We start from the raw sequence: 26,651 nt of genomic DNA on the forward strand, positions 1-26,651 counted from the left end.
GATAAACCACTGAGTTACTTGCAGTTCAGCTTGATCTTTTCAAGGTTTGTTTTTAAGTTTTGTAAGACAAGGATAGTTACCTTTACTCTAAAATTACTTATCAGCCAGATACTCAATGAGGACCCAACACTCCAGCCAGTCAGAATAGAAACATCTCCTATTTCTCTATGAACTCTGGAAATTGTTCAGCTTAAAGCTCCTCTGGTCATTTGCTGTTCAGATTTGGTATTGTATTTTATTTTCAATCTAGCATGTGTAGCTTACTACTTAAGCAGAGGCTCAAGATAATCCCTCTACTAAGCTCTTTCTCTAAGCAGTTCCTTCATCTCTGATATTACTCTTCCATTCAAATTCCAATTGACTTGGCCTCTCACAATGCCAATCTCCGTCTCCTCAACTTAGCAAAATCACCATTCTCTGCTTAACATCTTCCTCACTACACCAATATTCCAAGCAAAAAGCTGGAACACTCATACGACTCATCTCACTGCAATGATTGAAAACATTTTTTCCCTATATTTAATTTAGTGTTAGTTGTTCATTACAGGAAGATTAAATTTGGTCCTAGTTATTACTCCATCATGACTCTACATATAGGTTTAGACTTATTTTTTTTTCTTATAATATGGTTAATATGCTTACATCAATACACACCCAAAATTATTTTCAATGGCTGAGTACTGCTGTACTGTATAGACAATAATTTATTCAATTAACACTTTATTGATAGACATTTAAATATTTCCAAATTTTTATTTTCAGAAACAGTGCTGCAGTGAACACTGTCATACTTCCATGTATACTAGAATTTAGTTTTGTCAGTTTAACTCCTCAAAAGATTTTGGGTCAAAAGGTTTGCATATTTGTATTGTTTTTGATATTGACAAAATATCTTTCACAATTCTGAAATTTCAGAATTTTCAGACTGTCAATTTATATGCTCATTTTCCCTTAAAACTCCATTGTGGAATTTCTGCTGCATTAATCTCATTCACCTAATGAATTAGACTCTTTGAAGTCTTTGTGCCAAGTGCTATGCTAAAAAGGATGGGCACATGTAGAATAATACAGTAAACAATGCTGCTGAAAAGAATTTCAAGCCCTTTCAGGAAGACAGGTATATAAAGAAATAATTATAAAGCAATTTAATAAAGCTATATACAGGTATGCACAAAATACCAAGAGTGAAGAAAGAAAGGAATGTCAATTCCTGCCTAGAATGAATAGCTGAGCACAACTCTCTATTCTGATTATGATGATGAGACATGAGATCATTATATAAGTCTGGGGGAAGTAAACTCTCCGTGGAGAGCATTCCTGTCAAAGGGAACCACACAGATAATGAAAGGAAAAGTATGGCTACTGGGAAACTATTAAGGTGTGGGTAAAGAATCTATAGAACATGAAACTGGAGTTTTCAGGGCCCAAATCATTAGACATTCTGTCTTGCTAAGGAGGTTGGATTATATCCTGAAAACAACGATATAACCAAATTTTTGTAGAGGAAAGAACATTTCAGTGGCAACTTGGAAGACTAATCAAAAAAAGTAAGATAGGGCAGAGATAAAGTTATAGGGTTATGCCAGTAGACCAGGATAAACGTGATGGAATTATGACATAAGGAAATATATGGGCCAGATCCGTTAGCTTTTCAGGAGATAGAAGTGATGTGCTTAAAAATTGACTAGATAGTAGAATGAGGCATATTTGACAGTTTAAAAAATGATTCTTTTACTTCTGATTTGGGAAACTGGGTAAGATGATGATACCATTCACCAAGCATGGGAATATGGGAAACAGTCTAGGTTTGCTCTAACTAGACACATCCTTCCTTAGATCTGGACATTCTACAGGATAGACTTACCCTACTAGGCACTACAGCATGAATTAGCATGGTATATCTACCCTAATGCCACTTTTGAAACTGAAGACCACCCAAATTAAGAGCTATGACTTACTTTATTAAGCATGAAATGAATCTATATGTTTACTTTTTATTTTATTGCATCTCAAATCCTTATCATACAGCTTAGAAAAGACTTTAGTAGTCTCAGTCATAAAAAAGTAACTGATTGCTTCATCATGGATGCCAATCCATTATTCAAATTTGTATTTCTAGCCTTCATTATGAAACTGGAAATTTAGGTTGTTTTTTTATTCTATCATGAAGCACCTGGATTCTAATGGTTCTAACCTTTCCCTGGATTGATAATTTAAGGAGTTGAAAGAATTGGTCTATACATGTCGTATTTTAATCTCCATTCTTTAATATTACATAATTATTCTAAAGCTAATAAACTCATTCCGAATGTTTTATTCAAAAGAGTAACATTAAATATCCAACTGGAGTTGTTAAGAGATAATGAGACCTTACAACTGATTCCCAGACTAAGGACTACTTCTTTTTTGTGTAATCTGAGGAAGAAGGCACTGCTGTTGCTCTCCCTCTACATTTTCATATTACAATCTAGATCCTGTTCCTATTGCATCCTATCATAGCAGTTACTATTATGGTTAGGAAAAAAAAATTCTATCAATGAAAGGCAAGAAAAGAGACTTCTAATAGCCCTAAACTGAAAGAACCCAGATGTCCTTCAAAGGATGACTGGTTAAACTATGGTAAACCCATAATATAGGTTACTACCCAGCAATAGAAAGGAACAAACTATTGATAAGCACAACTTGGAAGAATCTCAAGGAAATTATGCTGAGTAACAAAAGCCAATCTCAGACAGATACATAATATTCAATCCCACTGATAGAACTTACAGAAAATAACAATTATAATAGTGGGGAACAGATTAGTGGTTGCCAGTGGTTAGGAATTGGGGGAAGGAGGTAGGTGTAGCTATAAAGGAGTAGTATGGGGGAACCTTGTGGCAAAAGAATTCTTCTGTAATTTGACTGCAGTGGTAGTTACATGAATCTACATGTGATAAAATTGTATAGAGCTATAAACACACACACAACTATACCAAAAAAACTTCATAAATAGGTTCAAGGCATTGAGATGCTACCTTTCGCTCCCTCTTAAAAAAAAAAGAAAAAAAGACCCTTTACCTGTGTTGCAGTTGGACAGACCTTCTTTTGTTAGATCAATAACAGGATCAAGTTTCTTCTTCTCTATACTCTGAAAAGTTTAAAAAATTAGGTTTCATCTCAAAGGCAGGAAATATTTTTAAACAGAAAACGTATATAATTTTTAATTAACATTCAGAGGCTAGAAATTGACCATTGCACAAGTTTCTTGTAGTTTAATTTAACTCCACCATGAGTAATCCTCATGTATTACTAATTCAATTACATGACCAACTGTTCATGATAATCCAATAATAGAAGCTCTTATAAAATATTGTGTGGTTTCTGGGAATATGACTGAGCAGAGTCTAAATGAATTAATTCAGTAAATAAGTATGGTGGTGAAATATGTTTATTATTACCTGTTTGCTTTTTCATATGTCATTTGGACTGGAACCTGGTTATGCTGCTAACTAGTGAGACATGAATTACTCAGACAATCTCCAAAAGAATGAATAACAAAGCTAAATTATTCAATATGTTGTATCACTAAAGATCATAGAACTAACATTCAAATGAACAACATTCAGAGACAATATTTATTACATACCATAATTTCTGGTTCAGCATCAGGTAAGTCACTGGAATTTCTTGATTTAATTTTTCCAATATCTGAAAGAAAATGGTAAAAATATGAAAACATTTAACAAATTTGCTAAATTATTTATTTATGGATTGGTAATATATGAACACTGAAACATAATAATACTGGGGATATAAATGTTAATTATACAATCACAGAAAATAACTCAATTGCTTTCATCCACTTTAAGGACTGCTGATCCAGTTTAATAAAAAAGATAATCTAATTTTGGTCCAAAAGATTTTTTTCCTTCTGTAATATTACAATTACATTATTAACTCCTTTTAAAAAACTATCTGGAAATTTAGCATTTGAGAAAAATAAAAACTTGGAAATGCACAGATTTTTTCATTTATAATATCTTCAGATTAGATTTCCCAAGATGGCTAATGAGCACTATTACTGGAACCAGTAGAAAGCCTCAGATAAATGTTTATTAACCTTGGTAACTCTCTGAATTCAGTCTTAACAGTCCAAATCTTTGGGGAAACTAAGTAGCTATATAAGTGGAGGCAAAGCTTTGTGGAGTTAAGATGCAAATATACTAATAGTCTAAAAAATGAACTGGAATTGGGAAATTCTGGTTGAGAAATTATAGACCAACAAGATGGCTATTCTATGAATGGAAATTTATTACCGGTTATCTAAGATTAAAGCTTTTCACATAAGTGTAATCAGAAAGAACGCTCAAAAGCAACAAATACATAACATACATGAAAATCAATTAGTTTAATAATTTGTAAAGCCACTGAAACAAACAGTAAAGAAACAAGATGGCAAATTGATAAAACATAATATTTAAAAATTTCAACTATATTAAGGAATCATTTATTCATTAATATCACAGATATAATGTAGAGCATGATTGAGGGTTGGCTTACATTTTAAATTTTTATTATAAATTTCATACAAGTTTTATTTTAAACAAATACTGATTTGAGGCTTTCTAATTTGGCAGAAGATCATATTATAATCAACATAAGATACCTGTTGGATTTGATGCAATTGAAGTTTTCAAATTAGGACTTGCCACAGAAATCAACATAACATCATCATTGTTACTAAAATGGTAAAAAAAAAAAATCAAAAACAAAAATAAACTAAACATGAAGTATCAGGCTTTTTCATGTAATCAACGGTTAGAATTCTTCTAACTTATTTCATAACTGACATTTTAAATGGAATGAATAATGGGGAAAATGGAGATAAAACCAAATACCCAAGAATCCTCATGTATTACTAATTCAATTACATGACCAATTGTCGGTAATAGTCCAATAAAAGACCCTTAAAACTTAGTAGGGATCCATTCACAATGAATCCAAAATTATAGTGTATAAAATATACAAACATACAATATACATGAACTTAGAAATATCACTTTAGCACATACATTTGAAATGATATGAAACAATGAATGCCTGAAAGAAACTCATTAATACCCATCAAGACACTGGATCTTATACAGGACAACTGATTTAACTATTAAAATATAAAGCCTGCCATTCTCTGCATTACATCACTGCAACAGTAATATTTACCACAAATATGCTAAACTGAGGTAATGATGGTGATAAATGATGGTTGTGGTTAAAGAATACCCCAAACAGGAACACTACCTTTTGCTGCCATTTTGACACCGACTCCATGATGAGTTTGACTTTGACAAACATTTTGAACAGATTTTTAAAAAGAAAGTCTTGAAATAAATTTTATTAAGCCCACTAAAAGTGTTGATTAATTTTCTATTTTCTATACATCATAGTTATACTATTTTCTTGTAGATGCTTTCTATTTTAAACTTTAACATTCAGGCTGATGATCCATATCAGGTTAATTTTTGTATGTGGTATGTTAAGACTTGAGGTCACTTTTCATGTTAGTTATTCCAGCAACATTTGCTGAAAAGACTTTTCCCCATTAAATTGCCCTGGCACCTCTGTTGAAAACCAACTGACTATATGTATATACATTCCCATCTGTCTATTCATCTATATATCTATCCTTAAACCAGAACCACTGTCTTGACTACTATAGCTTTAGATTAAATTTTGAACTAAGGTAGTATAAGTCTTTCAACTTTTTTCTTCTTCTGTAAAACTGGTTTTAGCCTTCTAGGTTTTTGGTATTTTTACATAAGTTTTTAAATGTTTGTTACTTTTTTACAAAAAAAAAGGCTGCTAGGATTATGACTGAGATTGTATTAAATGTTCAGAGTAATTTGGGTTAAAATGACATCCTAACTCTAAAAGTTTGGCATTATTTATGAACTCCAGAAATAGATACTGGATTGTTTGCGAACCGGTCTTTTCCTCCGGACATGAGATTATCTTGGATTCGAGAGTTACTTGATTAAATAACGATTAAGGCTTTGACTGGGCCATGTCAACAGGATGTTGAGTCCTAGCCCTCTTGGTAGAAGGGGACTCACAGAAAAACTGCATCACAGAGAAGGGAGGTTGGAGTTTTAAGCTGGACCCCAGGAAGTAAGCACACAGGAAAGCAGAGGAGCTGAGCTCAGAAAGAACTGAGTCCCACGGAGAGAGAAGAGAGCTGGTCACCTGATAGTCTACAGCTGGCCTTGTGGAGAGAACAGGGTAGCTGAGACCAAGAGAGAAACAAGCCCCGGGAAGACAGGAACCCAGGAAGGCTAGACCCTCACAGATATCGCCCACCATCATGCTCCAACACATGGCAATAGACTTTGTTAAGAGAAGTAACTTATGCTTTATGGCCTGGTAACTGTAAGCTTCTACTCCAAATAAATACCCATTATAAAGCCAACAGATTTCTGGTATTTTGCATCAGCACCCCTTTGGCTGACTAATACAGTAACAATACTGAATTTTCTCATCCATGAACATGGTATAACTCATCATTTATTTAAGTCCCCTTTTGTTTCTCTCTGCAGTATTTTTTAGTTTTAAGTTAGGTCTTATACATACTTTGGTAAATTTATCACTAATTACCATGCTATTTCATGATACTTGTAATTGGTATTGATTTTAAATTTCGAATTCCAATTGTTTGTTGCCATCACATAGAATTGCAGAGACAGTATGTTTATATATATATACACTATATAGAAATACAGATAAATATTTCATATTTCTCCCCTCATTACTTTGCATAGATACAAATATTCATCTAGTATTAATTTCCTCCTACCTGGAGAATTTCCTTTATTATTTCTTTCTGTTTGTTTTTTGTTGTTGTTTTCATTTTTTATTTTTGCACCTAATGATGGAAAACTTTATTTTGCATAAAGATCTCTGGAAAATGAAGTGGTGTTGGGGAAATGTTATAGATGAGGAATGATCCATATACAGGACAAAACTTAATTACAGAATTATTTTCTAGTATTACCAGATACTGGAAATTTATCAATGCTTAACTGAAAAGTAATATATAAATTGCCACACTGAAAGGACAGAAGTGGTGAAATATGTCAGAATTTAAACCAGTAGGACCTATGGGTATTTAAAAAAATCAAATATTAGAAAAATCAAATACTAAGGAAGAGCTCTGACTTAAATCATCTCATCTGAAATCCAACTGTAGAAAGCCTACCCTTGAATTTTTGGCAATTTTAATTCATTGAATGAAAAAACATTATGAATGATAGATGAGTTGTGACAAAAAAGGACATATTTTGGCTAAAACTACAAAATAAACTGGTTTTTCTGAAAATATATAGGAAAACATTTCAGACCATTTTTAAAATGTTTAACTGGTACTCTGATCTTCAGAAAAACTTACCTAGTCTGCAGAAATTTATCTTGAAATACAAATAAGGCAAACTTAATTTTATAAAAGGAGTTATTTGATCTTCAGATCAGTGAAACATGAGGACTGTGATCATCTCATGAATCAAAGCATCAGAGAAACAATTCAGAGAGCACATGGCCTTGGAGACCACCTATAGCCACACGCTGTCCATGCCAGGCTTTGCCTTCAGAGGAAGGTCTGGGAAAACGAGTTTCAGTAACAGAGGTCAAACGTTTAACATTTCTTGTAGTGCAGGTCAGATAAGTATTCTCTCACCTTTCTCTTAAAAGAAAGTCCCTCTCCCCATCCACCACACACATACCTATGAAACATTTTCACTGGGTACAGATTTTTTTTATTAAGGACTACACCTTACATCAGATTTTTTTAGAGAAAATTTATTTACTTCTCTTGCCCCTTTTGTTGTCTGCTCTCTATGTCCATTCACTGTGTGTTCTTCTATGTCTGCTGGTCTTCTCTTTAGGTGGCACTGGAAACCAATCCTGGGACCTTCCAAAGTGGGATAGAGGTGCTCAACCTCTCGTGCTGCCTTAGCTCGCTGGTTGCTGTGCCTCTTATTGTATCTCCTCTGTGTCTCTTTTTGTTGCATCGTCTTGCTGTGCCAACTCTCCGTGTGGGCCAGCACTCTTGCACAGTCTAGCACTCCACGTGGGCCAGCTTGCCTTCACCAGGAGAGGCCAAAGAAATTGAACCCCAGCTGTGACCTGTGCAGGAGTGCTGACCCACATGGTGTGCTGGCTGGTGCAGAGTGCTGACACACGCAGGAGTGCTGATCTTCATGGAGTGCTGGCCCGAACTGGTGCAGCAAAATGATGCAACAAAAAGAGACACAGAGGAGAGACAATAAAAGATGCAGCAGCCCAGGGAGCTGAGGTGGCACAAGAGAATGAGTGATTCTCTCCCATTCCGGAAGGTCCCAGGATTGGTTCCCAGTGCCATCTAAAGAGAAGACAAGCAGATACAGAAGAACACCTAGCGAATGGACACAGAAAGCAGACAGTGAGTGCAAAACAATGGGGGGGTGGGACGGGACAAATAAATAAATCTTAAAAAAGAAAAAGCAACCAGTTAGGAAAGAGGCAAAACTTTCACTATTCACTAATGATATGATCCTAGATATAAAAAAATCCCAAAAAATCCACAAAAAAGATACCATGTCTCATAGACCAATTCAGCAAAGTGGCAGGATACAAGATTAGTATGCAAAAATCAGGATTTCTATACACTACTGATGAGCAATCTGAATAGGAAATCAGAAAAAAATTCCATTTATAATAGCAACTAAAAGAATCAAATATTTAGGAATAAACTTAACTGAGGACATCAAGGACCTATATTGAGATAACTACAAAACATTGCTAAAAGAAACCAAAGAAGACCTAAATAAACGGAAGGACATTCTATGTTAATGGACTGGAAGACTAAATATCATTAAGATGTCAATTCTACTGAAACTGATTTACAGATTAAACACAATCCCAACAAAAACTCCAAAAGCCAGGAAGTGGATTTGGCCCAATGAGTAGGGCGTCCACCTACCACACTGGAGGTCCAAGGTTCAATCAAACCCAGGGCCTCCAGACCTGTGTGATGAGTTGGCCCATGCACAGTGCTGATGCGCACAAGGAGTGCTGTGCCATGCAGGGGTGTCCCCCGCATAGGGGAACCCCATGTACAAGGAGTGCACCCTTTAAGGAGAGCCACCCAGTGCAAAAAAAAAAAAAAAGTGCAGCCTGCCCAGGAATGGCGCTGCACACAGAGAGCTGACGAAGCAAGATGACGCAACAAAACATAGATTCCAGGTTCTGCTGACAAGAATACAAGCAGACACAGAAGAACACACAGCAAATGGACACAGAGAACAGACAACTGGGGGGAAGGGGTGCGGGGAAGGGGAGAGAAATAAAATAAAAAATAAATCTTAAAAAAAAAAATTCCAGAAGCCTTTTTTACAGAAATGGAGAAGCCATTTATTAAATTTATATGAAAGTGATGGATGTAGGATGACTGAATACCTGAAAGTAATTTGTTTCTCTCCCTGTTGCTAGGATACAAAGAAAAGAATTGTATGTAAATCAGAAGGTAATGAGATGCAACTTTCTCTTTGTGCCAAATTCCACTTTTGGTGGTCAAGAATATACTGTTGAAGCAATGATGTATGAAAACCAGCTTCAACTGGTTGGCCAGACCTGCGCAGAAGCAGCCCCTTGCCGTCCTCATTTCAACTTAATTAACATTGTAAAATTCCCACCCAGGGGTGGAGTTATTCACTCTTTTTCTGATCATGCAATGCATGTACAAGCAAGACTTCCTGAACATACTCATCAAACAATTATATAACCAGCTATGTGTGTTCATCCATTTGTATAAAAACAAATGCATAATCAAAATAAATAAAAATAAATCTTAAAAAAAAAACAAATAGAACAGTACTGGCATAAAGATAGACAGACTGACCAAAGGAAACAATTTGAGAACTCAGAAACAGACCCTCACATCTCCAGTCAAGTGATTTTTTTACAAGGCTTCAAGCCCACCCAGGAGGGCCAAAACTGTCTATTCAACAAATGGCACTGAGAGAACAGGATATCCACAGCCGAAAGAAAAAAAGAGCACTTCTATTTCATACCTTATACAAAAATTAACTCAAAATGGATCAAGGGCCTACATATAAAAAACTACAACCATAAAACTTCTGGAAGAAAATGTAGGGAAATATCTTCAAGATCTTGTGGAAGGCAGTAGTTTCTTAAACATTACATCCAAAGCACAAGCAATGAAGAAAAAAAATAAATGGGACCTCCTCAAAATTGAACACTTTTGTTCTTCAAAAGACTTTGTGAAGAAAGTAAAAAGGCAACTTACTCAATGGGAGAAAATATTTGGAAACCATACATCTGTTAAGGGTTTGTTATCTGTCATACAGAGACCAAACAACGCAACAATAAAAAGATAACCAACCCAATTAAAAATGGGCAAAAGACTTGAATAGAGATTTCCAAAGAGGAAATACAATGGACAAAAAGCACATGAAAAAAATATTCGTCATCACTAATTGTATTAGTCAGCCAAAGGGGTGCTGATGCAAAATACCACAAATAGGGTTTTTTTAAAGATTTTTAAAAATTTATTTCTCTCCTCCCGCCCCTCCCCCAGTTGTCTGCTCTGTGTCCATATGCTGTGTGTTCTGTGTCTGCTTGCATTCTTGTCAGGCGGCACTGGGAATCTGTGTCTCTTTTTGTTGCATCATCTTGCTGCATCGGCTCTCCGTGTGTGCGACACCACCCCTAGTCGGGCTGTGCTTTTTTCACGTGGGGCACACCCCTGCATGGCATGGCACTCCTTGCGTGTGGCAGCACTGTCCATGGGCCACACAGGCCAGGAGGCCCTGGGTATTGAACCCTGTACCTCCTATATGGTAGGCGGATGGTCTATCAGTTGAGCCACATCTGCTTCTCAGGGTTAGTTTTTATAAAAGGTATTTATTTGGGGTAGGAGTTTACAGATACCAGGCCACAAAGCATAAGTTACTTCCCTCACTAAAGTCTATTTTCACATGTTGGAGCAAGACAGCTGCCGACACCTGCGAGGATTCAGGCTTCCTCCCTTCCAGGGTCTTGCTTCTCTCTGGGTTCAGGGTTCCTCTTTTCCCAGGGTTTGCTCCTTCCTGGGCTCAGGGTTCCTCTCTTCCTGGGGCTGGCTTCTCTTTCCTCTGTGAGTTTACTTACTTCCTGGGGCTCCAGCTTAAGGCTTCAGCATCAAACTCCAACATCAAAAACCCTCAATTCTGTCCTTTGCCATTCCTCTTATCTGTGAGTCCCCACCCACCAAGAGGTGGGGTTTCAATGTCCTAATGACATGGCCCAATCAAAGCCCTAATCATAACTTAATCATGCCCAGGTTCAGACCAGTTTACAAACATAATCCAGTATCTATTTTTGGAATTCATAACTATGTCAAACTGCTACACTAACTCTTAGGGAAATGTAGACTAATGCTACAATGAGATAGCCTTTCATATCTTATAGAATGGCCATTATTAAAAAAAAAACAAAAAGAAAACTATAAGTGCTAGAGAGGATATGGAAAAACTGGAATATTCCTTCACTGTTGGTGAGAATGTAGATTGTGCAGCTTCTGTGGAAAACAGTTGGTGGTACCTCATGAAGGTGAATATAGAACTGCCATATGATCCAGCAATCCCATTACTAGGAATATATTCAGAAAAACTGAAAGCAAGGACACAAACTGACATTTGCATACCAATGTTCATAGCAGCATTATTCACAATTTCTAAAATACAGAAACAGCCCAAGTGTCTATCAACGAATGAATGGATAAACAAAATGTGGTATGTACATATAAATGAAATACTATTCAGTTGTAAGAAGAAATTAAATCAGGAAGCATATGACAGCATGGATGAACCTTGAGTACATTATGCTGAGTGAAATAAGCCAGACACAAAAGGAAAAATATTTTATGGTTTCGCCAACATGAATGAAATAAGTAAAATAATGGAGATGAACTCTAGAGTATAGGTTACTAAAAGATAGACTATGGGCTGAGAATGGGAGCTGATGCTTAATGTAGAATTTTTTAAATGGCCTATTATAAAGTGTGGAAATGAACAGTTTATAATAACACATTATGTTGAGTATACTAAGACTGCTGCTTTATAAAGGTGATGATGGCTGAAAGGCGTAGTCTGGGGATGTAAATGTCAATTGAAGGGAAGCTATAGGATAATCTAGGGACTGTATAAATCATGATTTTGGTGGTGTTTGAAGATTCTGGTTAATAGCAGAAATACAACAATGTTGTTCTTTTACAAACTATTAATACAGGTATTAAAAATAATTGGGTGGGTTGGGGTAAAAATACACCAAATATAACTATGGCCTATAATTAGTAGTAATATTTTGATGATGCACTTTCACAGTTTGTAACAAATGTTTCACAACAACGCAAGGTGTTGGTGGTGGGGTGATGTATGGGAGCTTTGTATGATAATATGCATGTTTGTTATGAAGGTTCACAATTTTTACTATATAATTATTGTTTATGGTCATGTGTGGATGATATACTTCAATAAAAATTCTAATTTAAAAAAGCATTAAAACAAAACAGAGTCAGTAAATGGAGCTAAAGTATTAACTTGTTAAGCTCTGCCTACAAAATGATAAAAGTAGTAATTTATATTAGACTCTACTAAGTTAAAAATCCATATCATTATCTTTAGGATAATTTTTAAAAGAATAAGTGATGCATAACTAAGAAGGTAATGGAGGATTAAAAAAAAAAAAAGATTAATCCAAAGAGACAGACAGACAGAGGAAAAGGGCCATAAGATAGGTGGGACAAACAGAAAACAAGTATTAAGTCTAGTTATTCACTTACATATAAGAATAAGATTACATTAAATAGGGAAACGGACTTTGGCCCAGTGGTTAGGGCGTCCGTCTACCATATGGGAGGTCCGCGGTTCAAACCCCGGGCCTCCTTGACCCGTGTGGAGCTGGCCATGCGCAGCGCTGATGCGCGCAAGGAGTGCCGTGCCACGCAAGGGTGTCCCCCGCGTGGGGGAGCCCCACGCGCAAGGAGTGTGCCTGTGAGGAAAGCCGCCCAGCGTGAAAAGAAAGAGCAGCCTGCCCAGGAATGGCACCGCCCACACTTCCCGTGCCGCTGACGACAACAGAAGCGGACAAAGAAACAAGACGCAGCAAATAGACACCAAGAACAGACAACCAGGGGAGGGGGGGAAATTAAATAAATAAATCTTTAAAAAAAAAAAAAAAGATTACATTAAATAAAAATAGTCTAAATTTTCTAATTAAAAGGTAATTATTTCCAAATTGGAATAAAATATATATTCCGTTTAATCATTACAAGCTTGCATCCATGTAGCCACCACTCAGGTATATTTTAAATTAAATTATCAGCATTTCAGGAATCCATGTGCCTCTATCCTTTATTATAAACCTCACCAATAGGGAAGAAGACTTGGCCCAGTGGTTAGGGCATCCGTCTACCACATGGGAGGTCCGTGGTTCAAACCCCAGGCCTCCCTGACCCATGTGGAGCTGGCCCATGCGCAGTGCTGATGCACGCAAGGAGTGCCCTGCCATGCAGGGGTGTCCCCGCGTAGGGGAGCCCCACGCGCAAGGAGTGCGCCCAGTAAGGAGAGCCACCCACTGTGAAAGAAAGTGCAGCTTGCTTAAGAATGGCGCCACCCACACGGAGAACTGACACAAGATGATGCAACAAAAAGAAACACAGATTCCCGTGCCACTGACAACAGGAGCAGACAAAGACGACACAGCAAATGGACAAAGAAGACACAGCAAATAGACACAGAGAACAGATGGGGGGACGGGGATAAATAAATAAATAAATCTTTTGAAAAAACAAAAAACAAAAGACCTCACCAATAAATAGCATTTGTGGTACTAATTTACTTGATTTCCTCTTTAGAATTTAGCTTTCATTCCTTAAATAGTATCCTTTTGCTTTTGACTATTTTTTAACTTCATTTCAATGGAATCATACTACTCCTTTGTGTCTACTTTTCAATTCTGCTTTTGTGGGGGGAACTCATATTGGTGCATGTGATCAGGTTTCTACGTTTTCATTAATGTACAATAATATTCCACTGTCTGGACTTACCATAATTTATTTTCCTTTCAACTATAGATAGATGCCTTTTTCTTCCAGATTTTGGCTATTATGGAATATGCTGCTAGTAAACAGTTCTGTACATATATACTACTCTATGTGTATACATCTCTAGCTATGATATATCTCAAGTAATGGGACTACTGGATCAAAGAACAGTCAGATCTTCAACATTTCTAGATATTGCCAATTTTTTTCTAGAGTATTGTAATCAATTTACTTACCCATAGCGAAATATTAACTAAAAACAATTTCCATTATTTGAAAACCTCACCAATACCTGATATTGTCAGAGTTTTAGATGATTTATTTTTCCTTACCTGACATGTAATGATATCTCACTGTGATTTTAATTTGCATTTCCCTGATTACTAATAAAGATGAACAACTTTTCCTAGGTTTATTGGCCATTTGGAAGTCCTCTTTTGTGAAGTGGATGGACCAGTCTTTTGCCCATTTTTCTTCTGTATTATCTGGCTTTTACTCATTGATTTGTTGAAGTTCTTTATATATATTCTGGGTACTAGTCCTCTATAGGTTATATGTGCTGCCAGTATCTTCTCTCACTCGATGGCCTGTCTTCTCACTATCTTTATAGTGACTTTTGAGAAAAGAAGTTTCTAATTTTAAAGTGGTATAATTTATCAGTGTTTCTTTTATGGTAAGAATATTTTGTGTCTTAAATACTTCCCTAGCCAAGTTCATGGAGACATTCTCCTATCTTACTTCTAAAACCTTTAATATTTTCCTGTAGATATAATTTCTTAATCTACAGCAGATTGATTTCTGTATACTGTCTTGCAAAGGGGTCCAAAATAAGACAAACCATATATTAAAATGCAACCATTTCCCTAAATGACCTCCATACAATCTCCATCACATATCATATGACCATATACACATGGTTTAGTTTTTTAATTCTACCCTGTTATAATGATCCATTTGTCTAGTATTTATCAGTATCACATTATCCCAATTACATAGCTTTGTAATTCTTGACATCTGATGGCAATTCCTTCCATTTTGTTTCTCTACTTCAGGGGCATTTTGATTTCTTCACCCATTGCATTTACATATACATTTAAAAATCAAATCAGCTTATTAAGTTCCATAAAATTACACAGTGGGATATTGATTGGAATTGTACTCTATACATCAATTTCAACAGAAATGAAAACGTTTTATAATATTGCATTGTGAAAACCATAAACATAATTAATCTTTCCATTTCATTAATTCTCTAATATTTCTCAATAAAATTTTTAATTTCACAGTTAATACATCTTGTTAAATGTATTCCTAGTACGTGATATGTTTTGGTGCTATTTACTATTATTTCATGTTTTTAAAATTTCATTTCTTAATTTTTTATATCTGGTAAATAAGAATACGACTGATTTTTTATATATCTGAGTTCAGCTCTCTTGCTAAACTCATAACTGTAGTCATTAATCTGTAGGCTCTTTTCGGTTTCCTACTCACATATACCCCAATCATACAGGAATAGTGGTAAGATGGTTACTTCTTCTCTAGACTTTATATTTTTATTTTTCTTGTAATTTTTGCATTCCTGCTTTAGCTAAGACATCCAGTACAATGATATACAAAATAGTAAAAGCAGGCATCTTTCTCCTATTATGTATCTCAACAGAGAATACTTTCAATGCTTCACCCATTAGGTTTTTTTTTGGATTTCTGTAATCATGACATTAGGGAAAGTTACCTCCTACTTCAAGTTGGCTAAGAATGTTCTTAATTATAAATGGATATTAAATTTTATCAAATCCTACATCTACCATGCACAAATCATCATTTTTATCCTGGAAAATTGCATTGAATTTTCATTGTTAAACTAACTTTGTACTCCTGGAACAAACCCAACTTTTATTGAGTTGACCAGTATCTTGTTTAGGAAATCTACACCTAGTCTGTGGGCAAAAATGGGCTGTAATTTTCCATTTCAATAAGACTTTTTAATCGATTTTAGGATTAAGGTTTGACTAGCCTCATAAAATAAGAGCCCTTTTTTCCTATTCTCTGGAACAGTTTGTTTAAAACTCGTGTTATTTCTTCTTTAAATGTTCTACAAAACTCCCTACTAAAGTTATCTGGGCCAATTTACACGTCTATTATACCTTTTCTCACACACCAAGGCTTATAGCGCTACCAGAAAAATGTCCACGGATTGCTCTTCTTCCTTCAGTATAGAGAATAAGGTGAATTTGTTCATATCAAAGAAACAAGCCACTGCTAAATTATTTATATTAGCCTATGAAGTTCTATTTTAATGCTATCTTCATTCTTTCACTTCCATCACCAGCATTTTTTCTTTTTTGTCATTTTATGAGTTTCAGCATATATATCCAAAACTGGAACTACCAAGACTAACTGAAAAGTGGCTGCTGCCTTCACCAGGTAAAAGCAATCATCAGAGTAGCTTATTGGCTCAAAACTAAAACTTGGTCCTCAGTACCACTGAATATTAGGTCTTCTCTTAAGAGTCAAAACTGCACATTAAATCTCCAAATACCCAAAATTTACTGGAAGTAATATAAATCCATGATGCTTCTCCTTCATTTTATAGCATCTTTACTTGGAAGGAAATGTAGTGTCTTCAGTGGCCAACATTTAATTCACTAATTTTTGGCTATAAATTTTTCTTTTTAAAAACTGTACAATTTAATATATAAAGCAAAACTGTAGGCATTTTAAGGAGTGAATGTTAAGAATAAACTCTGTGATAAAAAATGAGAGCCAGTGAGTGTACATTTTGAATGGATTGTACAAAGCATAGGATTGTATAACACTGGGAATCCAGTGGTACATAATGGACTATGGTTTACAGGACAAATATGAGAATGTTTTCTTATGAATGATAACAAATACATAATACTAATATAGGGTGCTAATAATTGGGTGGGTTGGGGGAAAAATACACCAAATGTAAGCTAGGAGCAACAGTTAGTAGTAATATTTTGATGATGCTCTTCCATAGTTTTTATCAAATATTTAACACAATGCAAGGTGGTGGTGGGGAGAAGCCTGGGAGTCTTGTATGATGATAGGAATGTGTTTTGTAATTCACAACTTTTACTATACACTTATTGTTTATGTATGTTCATGAACTGAATGATACACTTCAATAAAATTTTATTTTTTAAACAAAGAATAATCAATATTATTGAGACTCACCAGTGAAAAGGAATCCATTAAAATGGGACTCCATGAAAGTTGATATAGGCCAGGTTTACCAATCACGCTTTTTGGTAAACTAAACTTCTTCTTTGCCACTAGTCTTAAATCTCTTCAGACCAGATCTGAGATTAGGTATCCAAGCTGCTCTGTGACTCAGCTAGATAAATAAATTAACCTATTCACTCTAATTTGAAGTTATCATGATACTGCTTTAGGCATGCAGGGAATTAACTGAAGATACTTTTTCCCCCTAGCCTTATCTACTTTCCCATGCAATTTTTTTTTTAAATTACTGTTTCATAGGGCCTTTAATCTTTCCCTGCATAGAACTAGAAATCTATAGCAATGATCTAATTACTACACCAAAGAGGGAAAGCATCTCAGTGAAAAACCTCATCACCTAAAACAACTGAAAATTCTAATAGTCTTAAAACAATGACAAGAGCTTTGGAAAACCAATTCCATTCCTTCATAATGACCAAAAATAGTATTTATATGAATATGAAGCTTAAAGCTATCTTATGCTTATATAAAAGGTGATGTTTAAAAGCGTACATTTAGATACATAAGCTTTTGCAGTTTTGTATAAATACTTACCTTTCAGAAACAGTCTCAATGTGACCCAGTGACAAATTAGTCTTTGCACTTGCTTTCTCTGGAGGTTTAGAAGGTTCATAGTTCATAGAAGTCATTTTTTCATTTGGACTATTAACTGACTCTTGAATCTTATCCATATACATAGTCTCTGAACTTGTAACCTGTTAAACAGGCAAAGAAAAAGCAGTTGAGGGGAGAGCTACCAATTGTGCTCTTCCATACAAAATCCATGACACTTAAATTTCATTTTGAAAATATACTGGTATACATATGGCAAAACATATATTAAATTATATGAATTTCAATGGATGATAACCAAGATGATGGTTTTTCTGCCAAAATGAATTCTTAAAAAAATCAAAGAAATAAAGGTACTGGTAGTGCAAATCAATTTCCTAATCTGGATGGAAAGAAGGAAATACAAATACCTAAGTATTATTAATAAGTATATTTATTGGTACTAGTAACTACTTACACCTTGACAAAAGTTAGTCCTTAGACAATATTCTATTCTTATTACACTAAGATTTAAGAACGAATTATTCAACTTTAACAAGGAAACTTAAATTTTTGTAAACTTCTATAAAGTGAAGAGCAGAAATGAGTCAGATTTCCAGCTTGCTCTTCTAGTTAGCGAGTTCTGTTTAAAAAACTTGAGCTTTCTGGTTAATTTGTTAAAGTGAAAAAACAACAACTTGGAGTTGAAACATTTAGACTTCATGGCAGATACCCAAAGACAGAATTCTGAAATGTTATTATAACAAATGAAAAGATTAAAATATAGGAATAGGTTCAAACAACTTTGGGAAACAAGAAAAAAACACTTGGTACTTGCTATCCTTTCAGTTCCAGGGCAAGGTGGCACAGACTCTCTCATCTCTGTTCCTCCCCTCAAAGTACAACTAAATACCCTAGAACTAATTTAACAGATGATCATAAAATGACTCTGAAAGCTGAGAGAAGGCAGATTGATTGGGGACCCTAAGACTTGAGGAATTACCCCACTGTGAGTGCTCTTAAGTTTTCTTTTTAATTCTCCATATATTCCATACTGGATGTTGGAGAGGCCAGGGACCAATCCCGCTGTCTAGAATCCAAGCAGCAGGGCCTGGCTAGAAACTCATCCTTTATTCCACACCTGAAGGATGGGTGGGCCTGATTCACCAGTTAACGTGTTAGCTGGGTCCCCACCTGATGCCTGGGGCCACAGCAGCCTAACGGGTGGCAGCAGCAGTGTCAGCAGAGCCTAGTCAGATACCAATCCCCCAACTCCACATCCGGAAGAGTGGTGGGCCCAATTCACCAGTGTCCGGTGGCCATCATCCCCACTTGGGACAACAGTGGGCCTGAACTACTGAAGTATCACCAGCATCCCTACCCAAAGTCTGGAGCAGCAGGCCAACTCCATTGCAGTGACAGCAACCAGACAGGCATTTCCTGAGCTTCCCACCCAATAGCACCTGGGAGTCTAAGCTAAAAAAAATGAAACTACGCCATAGTAGTATTTCAAGGGCTCTGAAACTAAAATTGTCACTGGGACTACAATTCACAAATGGAGGCCAGGCAAATGGAGGCCAGGACCTATGTGCTAAACCTAAAAAGGGTAACTGCCTATGAAAAAGAATCACATGCCTAATCTTCTTCAGAGTCCTCACTGTGGCTTTTTGATCTTTTCAAGGCACAAGCAAAGGGCTATCCAAATTCATCCTTGGCTTTCTCCCTAGAATGCTTTTCTGACAATGAACCTCCTAATTTAAGAATCTTTTGCTATCTGGATAGGTTGAGAATTTCCCAAATCATCAAGTCCTGCTCCTTTTTGCTGAACAGTTCCTCCAACAATTTATCTCTTTCCTCTCTCATTTTATTACAAGCAGCAAGAAGAAATCAGGCTATATCTTCAATACTTTCCTTAGAAATCTCCTCAGCTAAATATATAACCAAGTTCAACATTTACAAGTTCTGCTCTCCACACAAACATAGGATACAATTCAGCTGTTTTTAGCCACTATATAACAAGGATCCTCTTTCCTCCAGTTTTTAATAACATGTTCCTCATCTCCTTTTCAGCCCTCACTAATGCTGCTTTTAACGGCATATTTCTACCATATTCTGAGTGTAGTAAGGGGCTGTGTAAAATGACAGCTTCCCACCAAACTGATAGGGGTGTGTCAGACCAAAGATGACTTGGAAAAGTCCAGCTTGGCAAATAAGTGTGATTTGGAGTGGGGCATATAAGGGGTCTTAGACTGTGGCAGCAGTAGGAGAGATGGCGACCTCTAATTCATTTGCAGATTTGGAAATGGCTTTAACAACCATACTTGATGGGTTAAAAGCTAGAGGATGGGAAGTCAATCCTGTCAAGATCCAAAGGTCTGAGGTAAAATTCTTGAGCATCACCTGGTCTGGTAAGACCTGGAACATTCCAGATAAAGTAATAGAAAAAATTTTGCAACAACAAATTCCTACTACAGCTGAACAACTACAAGTATTCATGGGCACTTAGATTACTAGAGACTTCATCCCAAATTTAGCACAAATCTTCAGACCTCTGCAGAGACTTTTTTTTTCTACCCCCCCCCCCCCAAGATGGCTCCCTTGTCTGTGTGCATTTTCATTTGCTGTTAGAGATCGTTGTCTGCTCGCTGTTTGTGCTCACTCTCTACTTGCTGTATCTGCTCACTGTGTCAGCTTGTCTTCTTTAGGAGGTACCGGGAACTGAACCCAGGACCTCCTGGGAGGTGGGTGCCCAACTGCTTGAGCCACATCCTCTCCCCCAATGCACTTTTAAAATACGGGAAAACTTGGGATTGGGGATGAAAAGCACAAAATACTTTTGAACAAGCTAATCTCCTAGACTCAGAAGCCAAAGCTCTCTGCTCTCCCCTGTGCCAGCACCCATTATGTACTGGAAATAACAAGAAGTGTTGGAGACAAAATCAGCCCTCAGGTATGATGCCCACAGGGTTTTAGTCTCAAACATGGAAAGGTTCTGAAGCTAACTAAGTACACTGTAATGGAACAACTACTGTTGTATATAGGAATATGTTAGTTGTATACAGGGATCTCCAGCAGGTTCAATCTATCACTAGAGCCCAAACTATGACTATCAAAATAGCCTATCCCATAAAAGGTTGGAGGGGCTATTAACTGGACTCCAGTCAGGAGTAGCTCAACCACAAATCTTACAAATATGGGAAGCTTATGTACAACCAAGAGAAGTATAATCCGCCAGCCTGTTTAGTCAGACCTTGCGACAGGTTTTGGGCCCTATATTGTTTAAAGAGCCAGAATGTCCAAAAGTAGAAGCCCCTGCATCCATCTTGATATCCCTGATAATGCATGGTACACTGATGGAACTAGTAAAGGAAATGCTCAAAGCATTTGACAAACTGCCCAACTATCTGTGCAAATGATAGGCCATGTTTCTTTAGCGATTACCATCCACGCAGCCCTCAATTAGCCCACTGGCTGCTTAGTCCCAGGCAGGAATCTATCCAGATATTATCAGTTGGTAGCAATATGGCCATGGCAACCAAACTAATACCATTAAAGTATTAAAATGTCTCAGTAGTTTGTATGAAATATCCCATTGCATAGCTTGTGACCAGGGAACATACTTCACTAGGCAAGACATACAACCATGGGCTAGAGATCAAGACATTGACTGGTGCTTTCAAAATGACCCATTAAGAGAACAAATAAAACAGTTAATTAAAAGCCACTCATTGTGGGGATGGACATCAGTACTGTTGGACTCTCTTGTGCACTTAAACCAGGCCTCCAGTACTGTACATGGTGTCTCTCCATTTGAGTTATTAGCTAGATTGATCATTATGATCTTGAAATAGATAAAAGTATCTGCCACATCTCCTGGTCATGCTCCCTAAGTGGATGGAAATATGATGTTCCTTCAAACTCCAAGGCCTTTGCCAGATGGCACGGCTCGATATTGCTACATCTATGATGGACGATGCTTCCAGACTGGCTGTTTCACAGTGCCTGAGGGCACTATGTACCAGGCTAGTGGAACGCTGGAGCCTACCTTATCACTCTCTCATTGATTATGAGTGCTCACTATAAAATTCTTTCAACTTCGCTATGTATGTTTGAAACTTTTCACAATAAAATGATAGGGGGAACAGTCTGGGTAATACCTAATTCCCTCTCTACTCACTTGACTAAAAAAATACAGTGGTGGGAGTGGATATAGCTCAGTGGTTAAGTGCCTGCTTCCCATGTACACTTATGGGTTCAACCCCCAGTAAGTACTTAAAAAAAAAAAAATACAAGTGGCATTTACTTTTGTCTACCTAAGGGTGTCTTTGGCAAAAAAGGTTCACAAGAATGCTCTTAGTTTAAACTTCATGTCTTTTAAGCATTCTGCTTTAGCTTCGAAATACATTCATTTCTTAAAATCCAAATACTTAAAATGTACATCAAAGTAAGTAATGAAAATTCCTGTGTGTTTATACCAACCTCACAGTCTGTATTACTGGATAACATGTTTGGTTCCAAACTATTCCTTTGAGATAATACTGTTTTAATACGTCTTTGAAGTTTTGCTATTCTTGCCTAGAAGAAAAAGAGAAAAACAAATAAATACTAAACCAGAGTATTCAATAATACATCAGAGGTGGGGAGGGGGAGGAAGTGAAGAGGAGGTGGTGGGTAGAAGCTATAGGCCAAAGAGTTTTGTGACACTTAGGTATCTCCCAAAATGAATGAGAAAATTTTATACATGCCCATCAAAAAGATTTAAGCCAAGTTTGACCTAGTATGATAATCAAGAATGGAAGATAAAAGCATCAAACTCCTAATTGGTCCACAGTAAAATCAACATTGGTAGAAACACTAATCAGCAAATAATTCTAGCAGAGTTAAAAAACAAAATAAAAATAACTACAAAACAGGTTTACAAATTTCTAAGTGTTCCTTCACTTGTTTCTTTCTTTTTTTTTTAGGGTGCTTCTTTTTTTTTAAGAAAATCTCTACCTATTTGAGCCCAGAGCAATACTAGTATAGAATATATTTTGAAATTTTTAAAAAAATTGCCTACATATTAAGCCTGTCGGTTGACAGAGAATGGCTAATAGTTACAAAAGATTATTTCTCAAGGGCTGATGTTGCTGAGATATAATAAATTCTATGGTATAATCTAATATAAGGCTTTTGGCCAGGAATCAATTTTGGTCTGCTCTTGATTTCCTTTCCTAATATGTAAGAGATAAAATTTTACTATTGAAAAGGATTCAAATGTAAGCAAATGAAATCAGAAACTTACAAAGAGTTCATCAGCTATTGCTTCATGTTTATGTCTGCACTGTGTCTTCCCAATGCGTTCATTCAATTCTTTCAGTTTATGATCAAATACTTTGTAATTTATACTACAGATCTCCTGTTGAATCAAACGTTTGACCTACAATTTTAAAATAAAAACCAAACACCCATGTTTCAAATTAAAACCAATTGTATCTTCTACTTCTGAAAAAAAGGTTACTGTTTTCTGGATTACTGCAATCAGTAAAGTATGCTTTTTAGGTTTACATTTATAGTACCATACCATGATCTTTAAAACCTGCACATCAAATTCAGCAGAGCACCCCTATTATTTAAATATATGGTCATGTTAGAAACTAACTTTATTCCTGTACCACTAATTTTAGTTTCCTAAAGTTCCAATGGAATTCCACCACATTATAGGAACAACAGAGTATATACCATTTATATTTAATATCTCTTAATGACCATAACTGAAACCTAGTATTCCATATAAAAGAGCTCCAGTTATCTGAAGTCCAATGAAAGTGGTAGGATGACAGTCTGTAGTAGAGTAGACACAGGGCAAATCATCCAGGTTTGAACCTTGACACTGCCATTAACAATCCATATAATGTTGGGAAGTCACAACCTCTCCGAGCATGATTTTCCTTGTCCACAAATGGGTAGATGATACAATATTTGTTCAATGAGTGACACAGGACATTTATGTGAACATAAAAAGATATATGAAATAGCTCCATAAAATAAAAAAAAAAAAACTGAATTGATATGAAGGAAATAAATATGCAAGATAATCATCATTACTTGCCTAATTTCTTTTGGGGGAAGGGCTTTCTTATGGTTAAAACTTACAAACAAAGGGACAAAATTGTGTAGTGGCTGATGCTATGTGGTATAATGCATACTGCATGCTATTCTAACAGGCTGTAGTTACCATCACATGCAAACATTAATGCATTTCATTATCTGGCTTTTTTTTTTTTTAACATAGACTGACCCATTTCCAGGAAACATAATTAATCCCAATGCCCATTGATAAGAACAGCTCTGACAACTCATTCACTGTAGTTTTTCTGATCAATGTATATCCTCCTCTAAGCAACCTTCATAATCAAGTGGGTAAATCTCTCTTAACGAAACCTTTCTGCCATGATATATTTAAGTTATTTATTAGTAATACTTATATCTTTTCCCCAATATCGTGATTCATGGTATCAAAGTCAGAACACACACTTCCTATGTTAATAAACACTTTGCATTGATTTCACCTGGTTGATTAGTCACATTTGGTAATTTTATTTGACCATTCTCAAGGTCTTTATTTCTTGTTTCCAACTCTCTTCAACATTGTCTGCATTTCCATTAATGTGGAGTTTCATGTTGCTCTTGTAGTCTATTTGATCTCTTCTGTATTTACTGCTTCATTAACATTTCTTCAATGGTTTCTCAAAATTGTAATTGTCACATATTTTCACATCTTGTAAATGTTTGATTAAATGAATAAGTGCTCAAAATATATGCATTTTATATTATGTAAATAAAATGCTCAGAAACACATACAATTTTTACTGTAGCAGTTTTCACCCATGTGCAGTTTTTATGGATCATTATATGCTTGCTGATTTACTAGCCAGGTCAATATGTCAAGCTCATACCCAGACGAATCTTGGAGACACATATTCAATTTTTTTAATATTAGATTTTGCTAAAAAGCTAAGGTTACACAGAATTTCCCAAACTTCCTAGTGAAGAAGAGTCACAAGGGATCCTTGTTAAAATCACAAATTCCTAGGTGCCATACTGGATCCACCAAATGGAATCTTCATGGAAGGGACCTGGAAAGTTGTGTAAGAACTACCAATGATTTTTTTTTTTTTAACTTTTTTTCTTATTTTCTTTTAAATGTTACATTAAAAAAATATGAGGTCCCCAAATACCCCCCACCCCCCACCCCACTCCTCTCATATCACCAATCATGACACCTTCACTGCACCTGGTGAATACATTCTGGAGCACTGCTGTACCACCCAATGATTCTTATCTCATAAGTTTCAGAAAACAGTAGCCTAAAACAATAGTTTTCAACTCTTTAATGGGCTCAAGAATCCAAAATTTAAAAAAATATTCCTGGTGATTTAGACAGACCCTTAATCTTGATTATTGTGAACTAAATGCTCACCAAGGAGTGATTCCTCTAGGTTAAATATAGACACTAAGTCTCATTCAGTGGTGTTCTCATACAGAAGGAAGATAATCGCTTCCATTAAATACCTCAAAAATGTCTTCTACTAATGGTAATATGCCCAGCATTATGGAATTAGATGGAAGTCCTAACTTCGGTTTACGCATGGCAGCCAAACTGGCTTGAAGACTGGAGAAAGATGTGATTTAGAGAGGTAACTGTTTGAACAGGGAATACAACAAGTAAGGGAAAGTCAGCTATTTAAAGATGGAGAAAAAGATAATTGTCATCTCTGGAGACTGAGCAAGAAACATCTGGAGGATAACAAATATAGATAACTGCATTCTTTATAGTTTACTGGAATGATATTTTCTATGTATTAACTTGGGGCAAGTATGTGTGAGGTAGTAACAGCACTGAAAACCCTGATTTTCATGCCAGTTAAATTAAAATGTTCAAAGGTTAAATCAATTTTGTCTTTATATGCCCTTATCAGAACTTATTTGTGAATGCAGCTACTGACTACTGGGAAACAAAATACAGCTGGAATCCCCAATATTCTTCTCGGATAATATGGCCCTGGAATTAGATGTAGGCTGACCATAATTCTACTACTACCTCCCCTCAAGCAATATGCCATTTACATATTTCTTAGTATCTCCTTTGGTCTTTCTGGGGGAAAACAGGAGGTGGAAAGAAAAAAACTGTTGATTCCCCTTTTAGGCTGGTTCTGAATGAGCCTTTCAAAAAGGTTTCTCTTCATTAGATATATACATTTATATGATATATAATTATGTAATGGTCTGTTTTAGAAAGCAGTTGTGTTTTTGTTTCTGAAACAGTTTGTAGGATAGTTTGGATTGGAGGATTTGCATTTATTACAGATGAAAGACAATCCACCACAGAATGACCTGTGGTGGTAGAGGTCTAATGGTGGTGAAGTAGCAAAATATGATCATCAAAACAGATCCTGACTACAGCCATTCTATTAAAATTAAAGCCTGTTACATATCAGACATGTGTGGAGACTGGGGTAAGAACTGGGGTAAAAATGAAAGCAAAAAGGGTATTTAATGATCTATAAAGCAAAACGTCAATTAATGCAACCTGTGTCAGCTTGGAAATTAACCAGCTTGGAAAATAAACAAGAATGCAGCAGGACTTTGCAAAGAACATCAGGTTGTCTGAGTCTATGAAACAGCAGTCAACCGTAGTAAGGTTTACGAAGAGTTATATCAACAGCTTAAATACCCTCAAAGAACAAAACAGACT

The 26,651-nt window shown here is 36.0% G+C and overlaps 1 protein-coding gene across 6 annotated transcripts in view; it reads right to left on the reverse strand.

Annotated features, from left to right (window-relative positions):
- The window catches only part of ATF7IP2 (activating transcription factor 7 interacting protein 2), a 133,702-nt gene that overhangs the window by 84,842 nt on the left and 22,209 nt on the right, over window positions 1-26,651 (reverse strand). For 4 of the 6 annotated variants that reach the window (XM_058286483.2, XM_058286481.2, XM_058286477.2 and 1 more), the window contains exons 5-10: window positions 23,199-23,333; window positions 22,394-22,489; window positions 17,918-18,078; window positions 4,649-4,722; window positions 3,629-3,690; window positions 3,061-3,130 (exon numbers count right to left, since the gene is read on the reverse strand). In XM_058286483.2, coding sequence (XP_058142466.1) covers window positions 3,061-3,130; window positions 3,629-3,690; window positions 4,649-4,722; window positions 17,918-18,078; window positions 22,394-22,489; window positions 23,199-23,333 — 598 coding nt within the window. The remainder of the gene's footprint in view (window positions 1-3,060; window positions 3,131-3,628; window positions 3,691-4,648; window positions 4,723-17,917; window positions 18,079-22,393; window positions 22,490-23,198; window positions 23,334-26,651) is intronic. The other 2 variants (XM_058286480.2, XM_058286479.2) reach the window with 1 other exon arrangement.

The sequence above is a fragment of the Dasypus novemcinctus genome, chromosome 23 (assembly GCF_030445035.2).
Source record: "Dasypus novemcinctus isolate mDasNov1 chromosome 23, mDasNov1.1.hap2, whole genome shotgun sequence".
NCBI lineage: Eukaryota > Metazoa > Chordata > Mammalia > Cingulata > Dasypodidae > Dasypus > Dasypus novemcinctus.